The sequence below is a fragment of the Talpa occidentalis genome, unplaced genomic scaffold (genome assembly GCF_014898055.3).
Source record: "Talpa occidentalis isolate TD23 unplaced genomic scaffold, MPIMG_talOcc4v2.1 talOcc4.9, whole genome shotgun sequence".
NCBI lineage: Eukaryota > Metazoa > Chordata > Mammalia > Eulipotyphla > Talpidae > Talpa > Talpa occidentalis.
In genome coordinates, this window is record NW_023605305.1 from 116243627 (window position 1) to 116265840 (window position 22214).

The 22214-nt window shown below is 56.0% G+C and overlaps 1 protein-coding gene across 1 annotated transcript; it reads left to right on the plus strand.

Moving 5' to 3' along the window:
- Nucleotides 1-661: 661 nt before the first annotated feature.
- Nucleotides 662-21987, plus strand: FAM114A2 (family with sequence similarity 114 member A2). The gene is given in 16 exon segments (XM_037498828.2): nucleotides 662-1797; nucleotides 2834-2980; nucleotides 3395-3618; nucleotides 4217-4316; nucleotides 4708-4800; nucleotides 5244-5329; nucleotides 6369-6503; nucleotides 6987-7145; nucleotides 7745-7868; nucleotides 13204-13283; nucleotides 16277-16396; nucleotides 16746-16885; nucleotides 18333-18405; nucleotides 20317-20370; nucleotides 21466-21549; nucleotides 21551-21987. Coding segments are annotated over 14 exon segments (1524 nt in total). The 5' UTR covers nucleotides 662-1797; nucleotides 2834-2980; nucleotides 3395-3408; the 3' UTR covers nucleotides 21617-21987.
- The last annotated feature ends 227 nt before the right edge of the window (nucleotides 21988-22214 follow it).

Consider the following 22214-nt stretch of genomic DNA (forward strand, 5'->3'; position numbering starts at 1 on the left):
GCTCTGGGGGGCGGGGGCCGCGGGGGGCGGGGACTCGCGGGCCCCCGGGGGCGCGGCCACCCCGCCCCCCGCTGCGGGCCGGCCCCGAGACCCCGGCGTCCAGTGGGCCCGGGCGCCCGCGGGGGGCTCCGGTGGCCGCGCGGGACCCCGCTCTTTCCCCCGCGGCCCCTCCCCCAAGTAGAACCCGGGGGTGGCCCAGGGGCCCTGGAGCAGGCGGGGGGGGGGGGGCGGGGGCATGCCACCCCCACCCCCAGTCGAAACCCGCTGTGCCTTTTGACTCCCCCAAACCCGGCGGCGGCGGCCTGCGGAGGCCGGGCGGCGCGGGCCTGGCCGCGGGAGAGGGCGCCCCGCGGGAGTGGGGCCGGGGTGGGCGCCGGCGTTTACTGCTCGGAAGGACGTGCGCCCCGACGCGCTGGCACCCCGGCCGAGTCGGTGGGTGCGCCTCGTGGGGGCGCCGCGCGCTGAAAGTAGAACTCGGCCTTTCATTTACTTGTAGGGTCCCGGCCCGTCTCCCGGTTAGCAAAATAACCCGCCGCGCAGCGCTCGGGAAACTCAGACGCGCAGCCTCTGTGTTGAGTCCGTCTCCGGCCTTTCCTGCCAGATTGAAATCGCTGGGAGCCGTTGCCCACGGAGAGGAACAAGGGTGGTGAGAAAGGTAATGTGCGCACTCCCCGCTCCCCCAAATCCTCTTCCCGCCCCGCTAAATGTCTGGCACGTTCTCGTTGCTGACAGCGTGCGGACACACCAGAGCTGAGTGCTGGGGAGCCCGTCCCCCCAGGCTTTTATAAAGTCTGTGGAGTGAGGATGTGGCGCGTAGGTCACCTGTTACAGTGCGCGCAAAACTGTGTTTTGTGCGCGTGTAACACTTTCGCTTGGAGAGCACGTAGGAGAGTGAAAACATGGTGGGAGAAGCGTGTATGTGTTCAACACTCGGGACATTGGACTTTGTGCGAGAACTCTGCTCTTTGCTGTAGGCCCGGGACTGGGGGGGTCAGAGCCTGTCTTCAGTCAGCTCTGAGTCTAGAGTGTGGTGCATGGAGGTGCTCAAGCGCTCACAAGCGGAAAACGGACTACTTCAGAGCTGGTCTGTGTGTCTACACGTTGTGGTTTCTGGCTTGGTTTTGCCCGGTGTCAGGCATGTGCCATCTCTGTAGGGTTTGGTGTCTGAGTTGTGTAAATCTGCCTTTCTGGTCTTAGGTCTTCCCACCCTGCTCCCTGGCACCCACCACCCCGGGGTCTGCCCACACTCCACACTTCAGGCCTTTGCGCTCTCCTGTGTGCTGCTTCCACACCCTGAGTTCTCTCATTGGCATCTGCTGCACTGGCATCATTGGCCACTGCTAAGCGCCCTTTAGTCACACGTTGCATGCACAGATGCTTTGAAGAGATAATCAGGAAGCAAAAGTGAGTCATGTGGTTTGGTGGAGCCTGGGAGACTCGGGAGCCTCAGCACCCTGGCTGGAAGGGCCCCCAGTTACTTGCCATGAACTAGTTATGTCCACGTTGAATGTGGGCCTAGGTGGCCAGGGTTTTCATTTTTGCAAGGCACGTTTGAGATCTGGACTTGGCCGTGAATTCCAGGGTTTCCATGGTAGCAATTACTATGAACACTGGACACCATGGGCCGATGTCACCTGCTTATGGTCGTGGGCAGTGCTGCTTCTGGTGCTTTCGCCATGGATCTTGCTCCCGATTCTGGCCGCCTTCTCTTGGTTCTCTTAGACATGAGTGATGACCTTGGGGTGCTGCCTCGGTCGTTGACGGGCTGAGTCTAGGATTGCGCATAGTACATGCCAGGTATGTGTGTGCGAGACACGGTTCTTTCTCCCTCGTCGTATTGGGTCATCATGGTGGCGCCAGCTAGGCGTGGGCAGGTTCTCTGTAGATCCGGGCAGATGCTGAAGGAGAGTCTTGGAGCCCTCAGTGGTTTTTGCAGGCTTCTAATGATCTTTCTATACTATTTGTAGTGAGGCAGCCAGGTCAGAGCGGGCAGGGAGGCTAGCAGGCCGTCCAGCCCCCCGCAAATCTTTCTCTGGCATTCTCTCATGGTCTCTTCTCATAGCCTTTCTGCTGCTCTGTGACGCCGCCCTTGTAGTAGTGTCAGCCTCTAGGCTCAGGTGTGCCCACACACACACACACACCACACTCCAGGTATCCACCATCAGGCAGGCGTACCTCGAGCCCACACTCCCCAGTGCCTCCTGCATTCAAGGCCGCAGGTGATAGCCACAGAGGCCCACAGTACAAAAGCCGGAGCAGTCCACGTTTGCCCTACACCTGGAAACCAGCATCTGATGATCTTTGTAAAAACTGAAACAACTGTGCTGGCGTGGGCGTGTCCACTGTTTCTTATGAAACTCAAAAGTGCCCCAGTGTAGCGGCAGGAAGAGCCAGGACAGGTTTTCTATGACCCGAGCAGACAGGGTAAGAAGAGAGTCCTGGAGCCCTCAGTGGTTTTTGCAGGCTTTTACTGGGATTTACCAGGTACACGGCAGGCAGGGGTGCTGGGGGGCCAGGAGGCTGGCAGGCCTCTGCCGTTCTCTGCTCACTGGTGGTTCGTTCTCTCTCTGCTTTGGGTGTGTCTCCATGACACCGCCTTTATAAGCCCAGTCTTAGCCCAGGTGAATCCCATCTACATAGGCCCACACCCTACTCCAGGTGCCCAGAAAAGCCTGACACTTTTTACCTTACCCTACACTCAGTGATTACACTTTGGTCTTTAATTCCAGAGACATAAAAGCTCGTATTCCTATGAAAACCTGTTCCGGAATGTTCGTAGCCATTCTGTTTGTAGTTGCCCCGAACTGGAAGCCGTCCTGATATTTTTCAACAGATAAATGGTTAAAAAACTGGGAATCACCCCTCCCAAGCAACACCACTGAGAATTAAGGAAGAAACTGTCCACATACCCAACGTGGATGGTTCCCGAGGGACTCCCGCAGTGTGGACACAGTTGATCTCAGAAGGTTCCATGCTGCAGGTTTGTACTTTTAGGTCAGAATGACAAGAGTCTAGAGAGGAAAAACAGGTCAGCGTTGGCTGTGGGTGGAAGGAGGGTGACTTCTTTTTAAAAATATAACATGAAAGATCCCTGTGATTGACCTGTTCTGTGTGCTGACTGCTGGGGTCACGTGAGTCTGCGTAAATAAATGTTCACAGAGGTAAGCTCACAGGCCCAGGGGTGAGCCTGGTGAGAGCGAACACGGTCAGTGACTGTACACTGTGCGGGCTGTGATCTTAAAATTCTGTGACCCATGCCATAGGGACCCTGGGGTAGCAGCATATCATGTGTCTTTTATTTCCTAATCTGCTTGTAAATCTGTGATGATCTCAAACAGTTTGAACAAATATATAAAAATATGTTTTTTGTTCCCTTGGGTCTGGATTTTACCAGGCAATGGTCTAATCATGTCGGATAAAGATGATGCTGAAACTGCAGTGATAACTGAAGCGCCCCTCTGCGCTGGAGGTGGGGACCATGAGGGCGCCGAGAATGCTGGGCCTGCTGCCCAGAGTGCCACGCCAGAGGACAGGCCAGAACCTGTAGCTTCCACTCGGAAAAGACCCGAGTCTAAGCCCTCCAGCGACCTTGAGACTGCACAAGCTCTCTCTGCTCAGGTATCCCAGGCTGGGGCCTAGTGGGGTGTCTGTTACCACAGTTACACTTAAAATGTTGGGGCTAAAAAGAATTTGGAATCAGTACCAGCTTAGGATTGTGACTATTTCTGAACTTTTGTAATGATAAAATACAATTTTCTCACTTCTGGTGATGGCTTTGCTGTGTTTCCTTTTTTTTTTTTTTTTTTAAAGATTTTATTTATTTTTATATAAGAACTGGGGTACAGGCCAGAGGTGCAGGAGGGTGAGAGGACCCACCAGAGGCAGAGCAGGGAGCAGAACAGGCAGACAACAGAAATATACTGCTGAGGGGAGCAGCGGGCAAGACAGGAGAGGTGCTGCGCCATATGGGATCCTCGCTGCCTGGCCGGGATCGAACCCGCACTGCAGAGGCTGCGGACAGCTTCACCGCCCAGCTCTCACCCGCTGCACCACCGGGGAGGCCCTGCTGTGTGTTTCTTAAGTGCATCTGTCAGTCAAGCGACATGTTTCTTTAGCCAAACAATATGTATTTGTTCACCCATACTGCAGGCTAATGATTGGATGCCTTATTTAATTTTTCCATTTTCCTTTTGTTTTTGTCTACTGGGAAAAATAGGAAACTGTTTCCAAAGATGTTCCCCAGACTGGATGGGGCTATTGGGGCAGCTGGGGCAAGTCCTTGCTCTCCTCGGCCTCGGCCACAGTAGCCACAGTTGGTAAGGTCACCAGTCCTTTGTGTGTGTGTGTGTGTGTGTCTGCTTTCTAGAAATCTGGGTTAAAAATGTCTTTGTTAAGTCCATGTTTACTCAAAGCGTTACAGTTTGAGGGTGCGTTAGTGATTCTGATTTATACTGCCCCTGGGGTTTGCAGCATCTCATTAGAAGGTTGACATTGAGGAAGTTAATATAAAACAATTTTTGTTGATAATCAAAACTTTTTCGGTAAGACGCATTCCCAAAAATTAGTCATGTATGGTCAAAGTAACATCTCTTGTGACTGGAGCAGTTATAAAAACCTACAGCTTTGAGTTTTGGTTTGTTTCTTCAAGTATGAAGACTAATAGCAAGTAGTATTCAGATATGAAAATGTTACCGTTTTTCTCATTAGGACAAGGTATTTCAAACGTCATTGAAAAGGCAGAGACTTCCCTGGGAATTCCTAGTCCTAGTGAGGTTTCCGCGGAGGCCCATCATGCTACAGGTCAGTGCTCAGGACATTGAAACCTGGAATTATGGGTCAGAACACAACAGTTGTGTCCATTTTTTGTAGATAAAGAATTGAGTGTGTGATGTTAGGCCATCGTGGGACTGGCGAGAAGGGGGGTTCGGAGCCTTCAGCTGCCGGGTCTCTGTCCTTAACCACGCGCGTGCCGTCACTTCACGCCACTCTGTAAACGGACAGCGTGTTGTTTCTTGGAGGACTGCCGTGGATACACCGGTTGCTAACAAGACTTTTGAACTGAAATGAAACGTGACGCAGCTGTCTGTCGTTGCTTTCAATTTAACACAGGCAAATGGTTTACAGGCACGAAGCAGAAAGGTCTGGGTTCTTGTGTGTGGGAAACGGGGACAGATGCTTAAAATTTTGAGCAGTCAGCACTGTCCGCACCATCTCTTCATGTCCGTGCCCGTCCTCCCCCGCAGGCGAGCCCGGCGCCGCGGAGGACAGCTCGGCCGCGGCGGGGCCCTTCGGCGTGCTCGCCACCATCTCCACCGCCGTCCAGAGCACGGTGAGTGCGCGCGGCCGCTGGTCCCCGAAAGGCCCGGGCCAGTCCCTCTTGCCGGAGCCCATCCCTCACCTTCCCCCGAGGGGCAGTGGGAACTACGCGGACGCGTTCCTTGGAGACACGAGGTGGGGCGTCAGGGAAGACGCGGGCTCAGGCAGGGCTCCAGGCGTTTTGTGGACTGGGGGTCTCGTTTGCCGGCCCTGGAAGACGGCCCGGCTCTACAGAAGCACCGGCGCCGTCTTAGGCAAAGGGGAGAGGAGATCCCTAGGATGGACACCTGGAAAGGGAGGAGATGATTAGAAACATTCCAGAAAGAGTCACATCAGAGCTTATCCTTCCTCCACGTGGAAGGGGGGTGGACACTTGGTAGACCTTTGTGTTGCGTCACCTAGAATAACACAGACGCAGAGTGTAACACACATGGAGACGTGAAAGAGTGAGCGTGCATGGGAGTCTTTACAACATGAACACGCTCCGACTAAGGAAGGACGTTCCCAGATGCCTCCCCGGGTGTGCCCTCCCCTGTCACCTCTCACCCGCAGTTCTGACTAGCCTGCATTGCGGTTCACTTCGTGCTTTCAGACTCTACCTCAGTGGGCTCGTACGGTGAGCGCCCCCGTGCCGGGCGGCCTCAGCTCTGTGTCTGACCGACCTGTGGTGGTTTCTGTGGTGCATGCCGTTCTCTTCGCTGTTTCCTGTGGCCACGGCGCGTTTCATGTCCTTGCGGCATTTTATGCCGCGGTCGGTGAGAACTGGAGCAGATTCCAGTTTCCAGCTGTTACGGAGACTCTGCCACGAGCGTTCTCGTGTGTGGCCTGACCTCTATGTCCTGCGGGTCCGTGGCCCGCCTGGGGTTGCCAGTCACGGGATCGGCGAGTGCCCGGCGGCAGTAGGATGCCATGCTTCTCGGCCTGCATCCGCCCGCGCTCCACAGCCGCATCTGGCCAAGGCCTCCGCCCCTTGCGCCCGGCGCGGGCTCTGCTGAGGCCTGGAGGGCGCCCACGGGCCACGTCCCGCCCTGACAGCCGCGTGTGTCTCCTAGGGCAGGAGCGTCATCAGCGGGGGTCTGGACGCCCTGGAATTCATCGGGAAGAAGACGATGGACGTCATAGCAGAAGGGGACCCCGGCTTTAAAAGAACCAAGGGCCTGATGTACCGGAACGCGACGCTCTCTCAGGTGCTGCCTGTTGGCCTGCCTCTGCTGCCGTCTGGTATTCCCACCTCTGGTAACGTGGAGCCTTGTTAGTGTGTTGTTGGGATTTTTTGAAGAATTTTCAGTGGCTTTGTCGCTACAGCTCTTCTCCCACATGGGGAGGGGGGCAGAGGATGCCCTCTGTTTCCCTCCGCTTTCCTTCTCGCACGAGCCTCCTGTTCATTCAGTTCTGGACGCCACGTTCTTGGGATGTGTTTATTTGATTAATATTTAAGCCACTCTCAGAGACACCCAGATCCTGGGGTGTTACTTCCTCGTCCAGGATCAGCTCACGTGTGATCATTTCTCCTGCAGCTCCGGAGCCCATCAGATCTGAGCGGCAGCCGGGCAGAGGGGACAGTGCTCTGGGCTGCTGCCCACCTCCCATTGGGCCCCTCCACGCTCCCAGCTCAGCTTGCCATGGGGCTTCCTCCTCGCTGCCATGCAATGCCTCCATCTCTCCTCCAGGTTTTACGGGAGGCAAAGGAGAAGGAGGAGCTGTCGACCTCCAATGAGGTTACCATGGAAATGGACAAAAAAATTCATTACGGGCTGCTCTTTGATGAGTTCCAAGGCCTTTCACACCTGGAGGCCCTGGAGATGCTCTCCCGGGAGAGTGACATAAAGGTGACTCTGGGCCAGAGGCCCTGCTGGTGGGGGTGAGGGGGTCCTCCAGAAGGGCGTGCCCTCCAGGGCCTGATTTCTTCCCTTTTTGTACAGTTGGGAGATGGGATGTCTCAGGGGCTTGAGATTGGAAACACTGCACAGACGGGCGCGTTTCTGTGTAGTTGCTCGCGACAGAGCGAGTCAGGTGGTACTTCTGGGAAGGTAAACGGCAGGGCACGGCGGCACCTGAGGGCTGGTGTGATAGCACACCTGTTATTTTCCCGTCACCTTGATCTTTTTTAGTTTCTTTGGCTTAAGTTGCCAAGTTACCTGTTAGCTTTGAAATGATTAAGCCTACTTCATGTCACCCCTGCTTCTCCGCCATTGTGAGGCACTCATGTTTTCTAGTCACTCCTGGCTTGTATTAATTCTGAGAGTGCTCATTCGGCTGCCTTTCTGTCGGGGCCAGCCTCTGCATGAAGGTGGTCAGGGGTCACTTGAGCTGACTCAAGTGAGCTCACGATGTCTCAGTTTGATTGATGTCCTTTTCTTCACGTGGGAACGTTTTCCACCTTTCATGCTCCTATAGCTTGTTATTTTCCTTATGTATATCCATTTAGGTGAAATCTATTCTTAATTCTCTGAGTGGAGAAGAACTGGAGACTCTCAAACTTGAATTGGAGCAACTCAAAGAAGCGTTTTCCCTGGCGGAGTTCTGTGAGGAAGAGGAGGAAGAACGGAAAGGTAGCATGTGAGGCCCTGCCCCCCGAGCAGGGGTAGGAGTGGGGTGCACTTGTACTCAGCTCACTGCCTTTGAAGTGGGTGGTTTTCCCCACCCACAGTAGCCTGATACCACTGTTTGCAGTGAGAATTTTCACACAGTTCTCAGTGGCCTTGCACCTGGCCAGGCAGAGGTGGGTAGCTGCTGGACACGTGTGCCCCCTCTCAGCCTGCTCCGACGTGGGCTCCTCCACGTCTAGTCCTGCGTCCCACTTCTTCCTGCTCTTGAGGTTGGGCAGCTTACCTTGTCATATTCTTGCCTCAGCCTGGCTGGTTGTCCATGAGCTTTTGTCTCCCTGGATACTGACCCTGCCATGCTGTCTCCCATGACTGCTGACCCCATTTTGACTTGAGGCATGCAGGGTGCTCGTCTCCAAAATGTGGGCAGTGGTCTCTCTTTTCTTTTTCTCGCCATGAGAGCTCTGAGGGCCTCTCAGCACCTGTCAAACTCTAGTCACGATGCTTTCCAGGGTGTTTTTATGCCACATCTTAGTATCTGCCTACATTAAATTCCCTCAGGACCCACCATTGCTACACTTAGTATCTGCATATTAAGTATATGCATAGTTTTGCGCAGTCTTCAGTAAAGGAGGTGATTTCCATAAAGCCTAATTTCTGGGCAAATGAATTTTAAGCTTTAAGAGTTGTTTTGTTTTGGGCCTCCCCGGTGGCGCAGCGGTTGAGCGCTGGGTGCGAAGCTGCCCGCGGTGCTGGTTCGATCCCCGGCTGCTCCCCGGCCACCGGAGGAGGGTCCCACATGGCGCGCAGACCTCTCCTGCCGCCCGCTGCTCCCCTCAGCAGTGTATTTCGTCCTTCTGCCTGCTCTGCTCCCGGCTCTGGCTCTGGTGAATTCTCTCACCCTCCCGCGCTTCTGACTGTACCCAGTGCTTGTATAAACAAACAAACAAATAAATAAATAAAACATGCCTCTATAAAAAAAAAAACAATGTAACAAAATGCAGGTGCCTGCCATCAGGCATGCAATCCTATTGGCAGGGGGGCAGAAAAGCCTGAAAATCATAAAAAAAAAAAAAGTTGTTTTGTTTTAACATTTAGCTGGAAATACTTCTGAGATATTAAACAGTAATTTGCTAGCCTTGTTTTTGTAAGTAGAAAGTCATGAGTACAGTTTTGCCCTTTTTTTTTTTTTTGAAGATTTATTTATTTATTTATACAAGCACTGGGTACAGTCAGAAGCGCGGGAGGGTGAGAGAATTCACTAGAGCAGGGATCAGAACAGGCAGACTTGACGAAATACACTGCTGAGGGGAGCAGCGAGCGGCAGGAGAGGTCTGTGCGCCATGTGGGACCCTCGCCCGGCAGCCGGGGATCGAACTGGCGATGCAAAGGCTGCAGGCGGCTTTGCAGCCCAGCGCTCAACTGCTGCGCTACCAGGGGAGGCCCCAGTTTTGCCTTTTCTTGATGAAACTTAAGATTTGTAAAAGTGAATATTCCTTCAGGGCCCCCCAAGACACCAGCCTGTTGTCCTCATGGGAGACTAAGTCACATGGCAGGTTGAGAAGTGTGGTTTGCAGAGCTTTCGTCTATGAGTCAGAACTGCAAAATAATACCAAGATGTTATTTGATTGTCCAGAGAAGTTGTTTTTACATTTGCAAGTTTCATGTGGAAGCAGAGGTGGGTCTGGCGAGGAGACAGTGGCTCCGGCTGCACCAGCACTCGGGCGGGCCCGATACTTGGGCTGCTTGCTGTGGCTCTTGTTCTGATGAAGCGGTGGCAGCTGGCTTTGTTATGAAGTCTTGGCGCTTGGGTTTACACCCATGCGATGCCCGGTGGCTCATACTGCTGTCTTGTGGAGAAGCACGTGTGCGACCTGCTTGTGCAAGGCCCAGCAACCGCCTCTGCGTGGAGCTCTGAGGTCAGGCGCACGGACTCTTCAGAGTAGGGTGTTGGTGAACACTTTCTTGAAGATGAATCAGGGAGCCTTCACTTCCTGGAGAGCAGCTGACAGTGTTTATGACGAACACTAAAATTCAAACTAAATGGAAGTTAGAGTTGAAAGGCTTGTATCTTGCTGCATCCGGCGTGCTGATTTTTCCGATGAATTCAGTGGTGAGCGTAACAAACTTGATCACTTTGGGATATTTTATTGTCAAGTATATCAGCATTTGGAGAATCTGTAACTCAGAAAACTGCTCTCTCCCCAACAAGTGGTGCGTCATATCCCAAACCCATCGTGGGAGGGAGACAGGCCAGCGCGCCTCAGCCAGTGTGGTGGCGCGGACCACCCGGGCTGCAGCCTCCCGCTGTGCTCACCAGGCCGGGGCCTGGCCTTGAGATTTGACGCCAGATTACAGAGCATCTACCCTAATCTCAGTGGGCGTCTAAATGCTTCTTTCCTTTCCAGCTGGACCTTTGTGAATATGGATTTTCTTCACATATTTAAAGAAAATGACGTATTTGAACAAACTGAATGAAAAATCAGGTGACAGAGTGGTGGCTGTCTCCTGTAAGCAGCATTAGAAATTTATAGGGAAGTAAAACAATGATAGTGAGTTCACTGTAGTGTTCCTTTTCTGGAAAATAAAGTTATTTTTCTAAAAAAATAACTTATGTTAACAGTCAGTGGGGCTTTTAAATCAATGAATTTTTGAACATTCTCATTTTAGTTTCAACATGGTAAACGTTGTGTATATATTGCAACATTAAAAACACTTGTAAGGGTAAAGTTCCTGAGAGTGAAGGGGTCCTGAGACCAAAATGCTCATTAGCTGCTTGTTTTTTTTTTTTTTTTTTTTTTCAAGATTTGTTTATGCATACAAGAACTGGGGTACAGGCCAGAGATGTGGGGGGTGAGAGGATCCACCAGAGACAGAGCGGGGAACAGAACAGGCAGACTGACGAAATCCACTGCTGAGGGGAGCAGCGGGGAGTCAGGAGAGGTCAGTCACGCCATGTGGGTAGCTTCCTGGCCGGGGATCGAACTTGCGCTGCAGAGTCTGTGGACAGCTATAGGCTGAGTCTTAACTCCTTGCGCCACCCGGGGTGGGGGGGTGGGGCACTAGCTGCTTGTTAAAGTGCCCTGCCCCTCTCAGCTTCTAGAAGTCTGGGTGCTGCTTTAGATGGTATACCTTGGCTTCCTTCTGTGCGTATTTTTTGTTCTGGTTTAATTCTTTTTACTGTCAGTGACCTTGCTTCTGCTGTCCCCCAGCTCTCACGTGTTCTGTTCTGGCCCCCTGGAGGGCGCTGAAAAGCTGGTGTGTGAAGAGCGAAGCCTCTGAGAGGGGCTGGCCTCCCCTGCGGCCAGGGGCTCTGCCGAAGGGGCTCTTCTCTTTGTTCCCATTTCTGCTCCAAACTGCGTCCTGAGGAGCAAGCCCTGCTGACAGCAGTGTCAGAGCCTGATTGGAAAGTGGGGTCATCCGGAACTGGACCCCTGTGTCACTGGTTGTAACCAAAGACTGTCCCTCTCGGCATTTAGGATTTTACAAGTTGCCAACCAGGGACTGTAGCTCAAGACCAGATATTTATGCTCGTTGGGGTCAGTGGATAGTTCTGTTGTCTGCGTGACCAATGGACGTTTCTAGCGTCACAGTGTCTGTGCAGTGTCATGTGCAGCGTCTGTGCCGTGGAGATGCGCGTGGTAACCAGGAAGCCCGATCTCTAAATACCATTTAGAGGACTCTAAGGGGGTTTTGAGCACATGGACTTGTACCTGTGATATTTTTCTCTGCTACCCGTTTGCTGGAGATCGGTGCTCTGGAGAGGTAGCTTCCCGCACAGCCTGCCAGCGCTCTGGGTTGAGCGTGCACCCCTGGCCTTGTATTTCGCGACAGCACAAAGTCACCAGCCTCGCCGGTACAGAGGGGAGAGCAGAGCACGTGCCTGGTGCCGCGGTGTGGGTGACCCCTCCTGAGTCCCCCAGAGCCCCGGCCCGCCTCGGGCCCAGCCCTGCGCTCTTGAGAGAGTGAGTGAAGTGTGAGTAAAAGCTCCACACTTGCCCTGCGCTCTGTTGCGTTATCCTGTGAACCCCCGGGGTGCCTGCATAGTTCCCACTCATCCCTTTTGTTCCAGTCACTTCGAGCTGCCTGGCCCAGGCTTAGATGTTCAGACAGTCGCCTGAGCCGGAGCCGGCGGCCCCTGCTTGTCCCGCTGCGCGCCGGCTCTCGGGCCTCGCGTCACCGCCCGTCGCGAAACCCTTTGAATCCTCTGCCGAGAGAGCACGACAGGGCAGGGTCGCAGGGAGAGACAGAAGAACCTACGGGGGACTTTTTTCCCTAAGGGCCGGGGAGGAAGCAGCGTGCGGCAGTCGGGGCCTCGGCAGCTGGCGCAGAAGTGCCCTCGCGGGGCGGCTCTGTCTGCGGGTGCGGAGCCGGCCGGGGTGCTCACAAGGGCGCGTCTGTGGGAAAGGGCTCTGCCTGCCTTCCTGGGGCAGGGCGGTCGGGCCCTGTCCCTGGGAGACGATGGGCTGCGGGAGAGGGAGGGCGCTGTCCTGGCTGTGGGACGAGCCGCGGGTCTCCACGCCCGACTTGCCGCTGCGTGCGTGGTTCTCAAGTGTGGGTGTCGGGGTCCCCCTCGCTGCTCACCGGCTGTTCCAGCAGCTTCTGTACCATCCTTCCACATCCTGCAGGCCCTGGCATCCTCTTTTCTTCTCCCCCCCCCCTTTATTTCTTAGCGGGATCCTGGATTCTTGCCTCGGCCTCTTACTGTTTCAGCACATTTCCCGCCGGGAGCCCAGGCGAGGTCTCAGAGTCGAGCTGCGCCTTCTGTCTCAACTCGGAGACTCGACTCCTTGGGGCCCCCGCCCGGCCTCCCTTCCTGGCCTGGTTCTCCCCTTCACTCCCGCTGTGTTCAGATACGCCCCGCGGCTGGGGCCTCGCGCCTCTGGGTCTGTGCGCTGGTCTTCTCGGCCTGCAGCCTCTGTTCTCCTGGCTCGACTGGCCTCGTGTTTCATGTCAGGACTTGAGTTCCGCTTCCCTGGAAGCCCGGGCGTCGTGCCTGCTTGTCCTGCCCTCCCCAGCTCTCCCGTCTGCTTCTGGGGCCATCGAGGGCACGGGATTTGGACTGGGGTTGGGGAGGCCTGGATGGACTCCTAACCCTTGCTGCCAGGTGTTGAGGAACTCAGCCTCTCCGAGCCCTGGCTTCTTGCCTCAGGGGTGGGATGCTGATGCTTCCCTTACAAGCCCTGCAGGCGTCCCTGACGGTGGAGTCTGTAGGCACTGGGGCCTGTGGGCACGGCCTCCCGCTCCTGCTCCTGCGCTGCTGCTGTGAGCCTCTCCCCTCCCCGCCCTCTCCTTCCCTGGGCCCTCCCCTTTTTTTGATGTGGGGCTTGCTGTTTTTTAGGGGATGAAGACTTTACCAAAGAGGTAACGGAGCTGTTTGGCCAGCTGCGGGTCTCCTCCCGGCCGGAGAAACTCACCAGGGTGAGTTACCGCTTGGTGGTTTTTTGTATATTTGCTTGTGTTGTTCAAGCGGATAAAGACTCTAGTATCGTCACTTCCTGGCAAGCGAGCCCTCGGGGAGCAGGGGGTTGCCACTCCCCAGAGCCCTGGCTCAGCGAGGCCCGTGCCGAGGCCTGGTCTCTGGTCGGGCTCCCGCGCTGTCCGTGCAGCCTGCTGTCCAGCCTGGAGTGGGCCAAGGGCCAGCCTCTAGGACAGCAGCAGCATGGGCCGCGTGCCAGGGCCGGCTCCCGGCACGCTGCAGCCTAGAATGGTTTATTTTTTCTCCCCTTGTCAATTTAATTTTGGACCGTATAGAGTATTAGTGAATTTCCAAAAGTCAAGCTCTACAAAGAATACCCCCGGGGCGGTGTCGCGGCCTCCCGGTTCCCACGGCCCGCCCTTCTCTCCTGTGGAGTGAAGGTGCTCTTGCTTTAGGACTGTCCTTCCTGTGTTTATTGTTTAGATAAGCAGCTGTGTTTAAGACACGGAGATGTCATCTCCTTTCTTTGCGGATGCTGACATGGCACGAGCGGGGTGCTCTGCCCGGTGCACTCACTCGCGCGCGTTTATTTTCCTAAATTTATTGTAGGTTATTTTTGTTGTTTTTTCCTAAGTTTGCGTATCTCACCTCCCATCCTAAATCTTAAGTTTCTTCAAGTCTGGATCTGTTTGTTGGTCCTTAAAATCCCAGCTCTGCTACCTCTGACGTGCTGTGTGGTTTTGAACAAGCACAACCGCCCTCTCTCATCAGCTTCTCTGGCATGAAGTCCCGGACAGTGTGCGCGCTCCAGTGAGGAGTCAGCGTGTGCACAGGCAGAGCTCTGGCGCGTTCCCTGCTCGAGGAGAGCTCGCTGTCTGAGGGCTCCAGCAGGAGCTCTTGCTCCTGCATACCCTAAGCCTTTGCCGTGCAAGGTGCTTGGGAAACAGGGCCTCTCCCCCCGCCACTCCATCCGCCACCCCGCTCATCTCAACCCTCGTTCTGTCCCAGATACACGCCTGACTTCCCTGTCTGAGTATTTGCACACTTAAATCCTTCTTGAAAAAATAAGTTTAGCGATTTCCTGGGCTTTGTGAAATGATGCGTGAGCAGCAGCGCCCCACTTGCTTGAGGAAAGGTGCTGCCAACTCCTTCAAAGTGGGCCCCAGCGCAGATGGGACGGGGCCTTCCTGACACCCGGACCCGCCTCCCACCCTGGCCCACGCTCGCCTCCACTCCAGGCCACTGTCCACGCCCTTGTCCTGGATCACTTTTCCATCGTGAACTAATCACCAAGTGGACGGCGGGATTGATTGGTTTGTGGGCCTGGATTGTTGGCCAGTCCTTGGAGCGAGGGCGGAAGCAGCCCTGTCATGAACACGTGAACTAAGAAGACCCTGGAACCTGTGTGTGAGGGAGGGCACTAGGGGTGCTTGCTAGCTAAGCAGTAGCCATTGCACGCAGTGTCCAGATGCCAGCTGCGGGTCCTGAGGGGCCCTGTCAGGTCGCCTGCGGAGGTGTGGTCTGGCGTGTCAAGGGTTCAGGCAGGTAGTTAGCTTCTGTGTCTTGTCAGTGTCGGGCGGAAGGACATGCAGAGAAGGGCCTGGGGCACTTCGGTGGCGCAGGGCCTGGTCTCCTGGAAGGCCTTGAAAGTTGCCTAGAGGAGATGTTGTCAGATGTTGTCTAAGCGCCTCGCCAGGCTGAGCCCGCACAAAGGCTGTTCTCGCCCCCGGGAGCAGCACGTGACGGCCACTGTCACAGACCGCGCAGTGGGAAGTCGGGAGGGTGCAGTGGAGGAGTTGCTGGTCCCGGGGGCTGCGGCATGTGAAGGCACATGCCTCTCCCAGGAGCCCCGGCGGCCCTGGGAAGTTATTGGGGAGAGGAGCCCCGTCAGAAGCAGGTGCCACGGCGCGCTCGACAGTGACCACACTCAGTGGTGCTGGGTGGAGAGGAGGGGGCGGCCTGGGCGGAGTCAGCCTGCCACAAAGAGTGACTGGATGGGCGGCTGTCATGGGCGCCCTGGTGATGAGCTCCGCCGCACCACTGCAGCTCGGGGATGAGAGCGTGGAGCGTCGGGGCGAGGAGAAAGGCGGTCAGTGCAGGTTTTGCCCACGTCGCGTGTGTGAGGCCTGTCGGGTTTCCTTCACGCGTGCGGGCGCAGGCGGCTGTGTCCTCCCAGGAACTGGCAGTGCTGACAGTAAGGGACGAGGCGTCTTGCAGGTGAGGATGGCTGGAGTCCCTGAGGCGGGGGTGCAGAGCAGGGCGGGGGGAGGCAGTGCAGAGCCTGCCGGAGCCCCGGTGACACTGCTGTGCAAGCGCCTGCTTTTGAAGTGTGTCAGGGGTTGGCAAGGAGCCAGGGAGGAAGGCCCAGAGGGGCGGCCCAGCAGGTAGTACGTGCAGAAGTCGTAGGAACCAGGGAACAAGCAAAGGTCCTCACAGGGCGCTGGGCCGATGGTGGCGTGCGGACAGAGTGAGAGCCTGCACAGCGATATGCGAGATGCGCCGTGAGGACAGGCGGCAGCACGGGCCCAGCTGCCACACCCTGTCCCGCTGCAGAGCCCGACACCCAGTGTCCCTGTGCGTTTGGGCAGTGCCTGTTGCTGTCCACTTTAAGAACCAGTCTCATTGCCGGGCAGAGGAGTGGTCACCATTGGGCGTGGAAAGGGCTGTGGTCTAGGCAGTGTTGGCCATGGAGGGCCGAGCAGACCACCCAGGTCGGCCATCTGGGTGTGGGTCGCAGTTACAGGGACACATGTGCCTGCGTGGGTGCGCAGGAGGTATGCGACCTTACTGTCTGCAAGGGACACCTCTGCTTGAAAAGAATCAAAGGACTGGAATTCTAGAAGCTGTGAGTGGACAGCAGTCTCTGGTGCTGTAGAGCATGTGAGCCTGGGTCTGAGCCGCTGGAAGATGGGTGGTGGGGTGCCGGCCTGTGGGCACAGCAGTCTCAGAGCACTGAAGGGAGCTGCTGGTGGGTGATCATCTCTCTCTCTTTCAGGCAAGAAGCTCAGCCTATGAGTGGGTCAGGACGGTTCTGGCCCAGCCATCAGTGGAAAGGGAAGGGGGAGAAGAGCAGTTGGAAGCAGAAACCGAACAACTGAACAGCGTTTCCATCGAGGTGACGGGGCTCCCGAGGCTGGCTTCTCTCTCTAGCTCTGAGGTGTGGGTGGCGCAGTCAGGGCCCGGGTTCTGGGTTGTGGCTCTGCCGTCCACAGCTCCCACCGGCGATCCAGGGGAGGCGCCCAGCTGGGACGCCAGAGGCGTGAAGGACGGGGCCGGGAGGTGTGTGTGTCTCGAGGGTGGTCCCAGGAGCTGCCACCACGTACTTTGCACCTTAGTCACGCGGGCTCACCTGACCCGAGGGTCTCCGAGCCCAGCGGCGCGGCCGAGTCGCCGCCGGGGTGGGGCTCACCGAGGGGCCGCGCAGGCACGCGCTTCCTCCCCTGACCTCCGTTGTTTCTGCCCAGGACATCCACGCCTCTGCCATCCGGAGCCTCGCGGAGCTGACGGCCTGCTCCATCGAACTGTTTCACAAAACGGCGGCCCTGGTCCTGCATGGCGGGAAGCAGGACGTGACTGCCTTAGACCGGGGCCGGGCCCTTTCCCAGTAAGTGGCTGAGCCCTGCCCGTCGGCGCGTCCCCGGGGCCGATGGGGCCTGTGCCTGCGGCACCACTCACGCCCGGGGCTCGTTCTCGCCGGGTTTTACTTCCGTAAGTGCCGAGGCCATCTGCGGTATGACTCTGCCCTTTTTTGTTGACCAACTCGTGCTCGGAGAAGTCCTTCTCGGATTTTTAGTTCTGAAAGGAATAGAATTCAGCCCGTGACGACGTCACCACCGGAGCCGTGTGTCAGGCTCGGCACTCAGGGCTCACACGCCGAGTTCTGGCTTGTGAGATGGCCTGGGGTTTAACAGCAAAGGAGCGTGGCCTTGGAGAAGTTAAGCCTGGGATTTATTTATCTATTTCATAGATTTATTTATTTATTGTATACAAGACCCGGGGTACAGGCCAGATGTGCGGGGCAGGGGAGAGGTGGTGAGAGGATTCACCAGAGACAGAGCGGGGAACAGAACAGGCAGACGGACTGAAATACACTGCGGAGGGGAGCAGCGGGGAGACAGGAGAGGTCTGCCATGCCATGTGGGTAGCTCCCCGGCCGGCCAGGATAGAGCCCACACTGCAGAGGCTGTGGACAGCTTCACGGCACTGCGCTCAACCACCTGCGCCACCAGAGAGGCCCTAAATCCAGGTCTGTCTGGACCTCTTCCCCCACCACATTGTGATTTCGAACAAAAATAATAGGATGCACGTAGAGAGAGGAGGGGAAGGACCGTTGCCAAGTAATCTCGTTCAGGGATGAGAACTGTCTCTGCAGGCAGCGTGTGACGCGCGCACAGTGTCAGCTTTGGGGGCCCCCTGGTTCTCAGTCTTCTTTGCCCACAGCTTGCTGCTGCGCTCCCTAGGAGGGCTTAACTTCCTTCGTTCCCACTGTCCTTAGGGATGAGGGAGTTGCAGCCTGACGCGGCCTGTGGCATGGGAAGTGGCTGCTCCCGTGCCTGGAGCACTCTTGCCGCTGGCTCCCCCTCCCCCCTTCCTCCTACGTGTGCGTGTGCTCAGGGTGTGGAAGCTGGTGTGGCTGTGTCTTGTACACGTGCATAGGTTCACACTTGCCTGTCTGGCTAGAAGGACGCGCGTGGCTGGGGCAGCTGGGCATGCAGAGACTGGCCTTGAATATTGTGTCGGGGTGACTAGTATCTTTCAAGTACTGTTTTCCCCCTAAATGTGTTCTCTGATTTAGCCCTGAGAGCACAGTTCTCTCTAGGGGTTGCGGCAACAACTTTTCCTACGGCCTGAGCCGCCTCTCCCTGTGGTGTGAATGTCGGCGCAGAGACGTCGCCAGGTTTATTATGTACTTGATTTAACAGCTCACCCCCGTGAGAAGCTCTCTTCTTTCATCCTTCCTGCCAGGAGGGAGTGGTTTTCCTTTGACAGTTGTTCAGTGGCTTGTTGGAAAAGAGCATCCAGAACCCACCGACGCCTCCCCTCCTCCCTAGGATGACCGTGGCGCTGTGCAGAGAGCTGTCCTTCCTGTCCAAGGAGTTCACCAGCTGCCTGACCGCCGCTGGGGTGAGTCGCCCGACGTCGCTCCTGCTCCACTAGCTTTTCAGGCAGACGCGTCCCTGCTCACCTGCGCGCCACCCGTCTCGTCCCTCTGCGTGTTGACCCGGTGGGTTTGGTGGCCTGTGAACTCGGGCAGCCGTCTCCGTCATCCCGTTCTAGCCGGTCCCCGGCTGTCCACAGACGTGCTGTCCTGCCCATGCCATGTCATTGCATCACCACGGCGCCGGGTCTGGCTGCTGTCCTCGAGCGCCATGTTTCTGAGTCTCGTCCACTCTGTCGCAGGCCTCGGGCTCTTTGTTCTCGCCAGAGACACTCGGGAATCTCCGCCACTTTCTGTTTTCCGTTCCCCTGCTGTGAAGCCTGGGCCGTGCCCCCCTGGGCTGTGCGAGGGTCCGCAGTGTACTCTGTTCCCCCGAGACAGCTGGGTGGAGCCCTTGATAAGACCAGAGCTGGCCCTAGTTCTGAGGGGAGCACCTTGCTCACTTGGGGCACCCCCTGCCTGGCACCTGCCAGTGGTTGTGGTGAAGCTGAGGCTTTTTTGGTGAAGGGGTCGTCAGCGGCAGTGGAGGCGTGTGAGCTCCAAGGACAACTCGGGAGCTGCTGCTCATGAGTCGGGAGAAACCTGGAGCGTTTCGCAGAGCAGAGCTGGTGGCTCTGCAGGGGGCGCCCGGAGCTGAGCGCGCTAAGCCGCAGCCTTGGTACAGACCCGCGCCCCACCCAGGGTGCTCTTTTGCTTTCTTTGCAGTGCATTTGGTTTTATTCTCAAGCCACAGCCAACAAAAGTCCCGTAGTTGTAATTCAGCACTAACGCTTGTCACTGCTTTTTTAAAACGCTGAATTTGTGACAACAGATTCAATCCAGACTTCTTCACGAGCCTCAGGTAGCGTAAGAGTCTTCTGCAACGTGAAACAAGGGGAAGGGAGAATTTGATTTATTTTTAATTGAGGTAACATCTGCCTGATACCTTTCAGGTGTTGTCACCATACCACACCCACCACCCTACTCCCCTGTGCTCCCTGGAAAGGGGGAATTAGGAGAATGTTTACACGTCACTAGTGTACCCTAGGCTACGCGCTTTTCCTGAGTGAAGTGCACCACGGTGCCACGTCTGCGTTTCAAGTGCGTTTCATTGAAAATCAACGTGTGCCGTGTGCTGAGGCGGCACCGAGCGCTCGGGTGTGGCCTCCAGCCTCAGGCTTTCTTTCACAGGGCTTCTGTGCTTCCTGAAGTAGGTCTTCTGAGCCAGCCCTTGCCGTGTGTTTGGTGACGGTCCCTTCCCCCGGTAGCCACCTGTGGGCCCTGCCAGCCTGGCCCCGGGCCAGCTCCTTCAAACCACTGCGTTCGAGCACGTGTTCCAGATGTGCACATTTTGTTTTAAAATTGGCCTACAACTCTGGTCACATGGATTTCCACCCCCCTTCCAAAATAAGGATCGTTTTTATTTTTATTTTTTTAAGGATTTACTTATACAAGCACTGGGTACAGTCAGAGGCGCGGGAGGGTGAGAGGATTCACCAGAGCCAGAGCGGGGAGCGGAACAGGCAGATGGACGGAAGACACTGCTGAGGGGAGCAGCGGGCGAGGCGTCTGCCTTGCCATTTGGGTTTCTCCCTGGCCGGCTGGGAATTGAACCCGCGCTGCAGAGGCTGCGAACACCCTCACAGCGCGGTGCTCAACCCGCTGCACTACCGGGGAGGTTTTGAAGATCATTTTTAAAGTCAATACCAAACCGCAAGAGGGCACTCAGTTTGGGTGACAGCCTTGCCCAGGGCCCGAGACTGTCTGCTCTCCCGTCCAGACCTTTTCCTTGCTTCCGCGTGTCTCAGCGTCCAGGCGTGCCTCGGTGCATTCGTGTCCTGCTTATTGTGTTTTTAATGTGCTTTGCTTTTTAATTGACGCTGTATCCTTTCTTCTAGGTTAGAGAAAAGGCAGATGTTCTGAATCCGGTGATCACGGCAGTATTTCTAGAGGTTGGTGATGGAGGTTTTGAAGTCTCTTAACTGCTGAGATACTGTGCATTGGCTCCTTAAATATTTTTCTACTTTTTGATTTTTTCCCCGTCAGATTGGTCCTTAGCCAGGCTGGGTGCAGATGTGGGCAGATGCTGTGTTTGATTCCTATTCCCCATTGATTACCCAGCGGAAGCGGAAGCAGCGGGGTGCATGGGAGGGAGGGCGGTGACGGTCTCTGCGTCCTGCTGGCCCTTGCAGTGAGGGGACACTTCTTAGTAGTGAAGCCCCTTCTGGAGCCCCCGGGAAACCTGAGGGCAGAAAATGACCCGCGGGCCAGCACTGCTTGTGCGGGACTAAGGCCCACGCCAAGGAGATTTGCTATAGTACAAAACAAAACATTTTGTCATTTTTTTGCCTAGAAATTTGCTTTGTTTTGTCAGTGAGGTGGCTGTGTTGGCATAACCCTTCTCAGCACCCTGGGTTTAAGGAGGCGGGTGGTTTAAGTCCTAGGAAAGGGGGTGAGGAGGCTCACAGGGTCAATTACATTCTCTTTTGTGCATGGAATTTTCTGTATTCCATGTTTTAAAGACTCTTGTTAATTGTGCAGGCAATTCAGCTCTTCGGTGACCTGTTCAAGGTCCACCTGGCTGGCCCGCAGCGTAGCCTGTCGACGGCGAGGAGCGCCGTCCCCTTGCAGGGTGCCGCGCTGTGTTCGCGGAGCCGAGTCTGGGCCCCCGGTCACGACGGGCTGCCAGCCCCGTGGGTGGGGGGGCCTTAACTTTCTGGAATCCTCTTTGAGTAATTAAAATGCTGTGACAGGATCTACCCACTCAATCGAGGAGTAAAAACTTTGAATGCAAATTCAAACCGGATGCAAAGAACAGCCCCGGTTTCTGGGAGCCAGCTGGGCAGGAATGCCACCTTCTGTTTTGGGACCATTCACCATTCTTTCCCCCGTGAATTTGCCCGAATGGCTGTGTCTGGGCTTTCATGTGCCGTGGTATGAAGTCAGACAGATGGTGACTGATTCTGCCCCTTGGTAGTTGTCGTTTTTGTGGTTTTTCCCTTTTAAATGGCTGTGATTTTGCGTGTGTGTTTTCCCTGCCCTGACAGGCTTCGAACAGCGCGTCGTACATCCAGGACGCCTCCCAGCTCCTCCTGCCCGTGCTGGAGCTCTCCCTCATCGAGAGCCAGGCGGGACACCCGGAAGCATGAGCGTGGGCGCCGCGCCCTCACCAGGACGGTCAAGAGCGGAGGCCCTTGAGCTGCAGCACGCAGGCAGGCGGGCTCCCAGAAGGCTCAGGTCTCCGCACGGCTCTCCGTAGTTGTTACACTTGTTTGAAGAAGCTTTCGTAGAAAGTCCAGGAATAGTAAGTAGCTCTAGATAAGGGTCCCGGGACGCTCAGGCAGAGGCGCGGGTGTCTGTCTGGCACGATGCAGAACACCAGCGGCTTGCTACGGTTCTGATTGGCAGCCCATGGATGTAAGTGGTTGTTAAGCAAGAGGGAAAGAAATGAATTTAAGATTGTAGATGCATCTGCTCGGCCTGTTAATGCCGTGTACATTCTCCTTTCTGTAATAAACCTGCGACTTTTAGAAAACCAAGGATTGTAAATTCTTGTGTAACAAGCACCCGTCAGGGTGGGATTCTTGGACCTGCTTAGTCTCATCCGCTCACTCTCCTCAGCAGACAGTGGCACTGAGGGGGCACCCAGAGCTGTCCTGTGGCCCCACGGCTCAGCTCTAGCACACGCCCTTCGCTCCGCTGTCCCGCACCCAGGAGCACAGGGGTCAGCTGAACCGGAGGCCATCATGGCCAGTTAGAGACCTGCTCCTGTCGCTCTCGCTCGCACCCGCGGGGG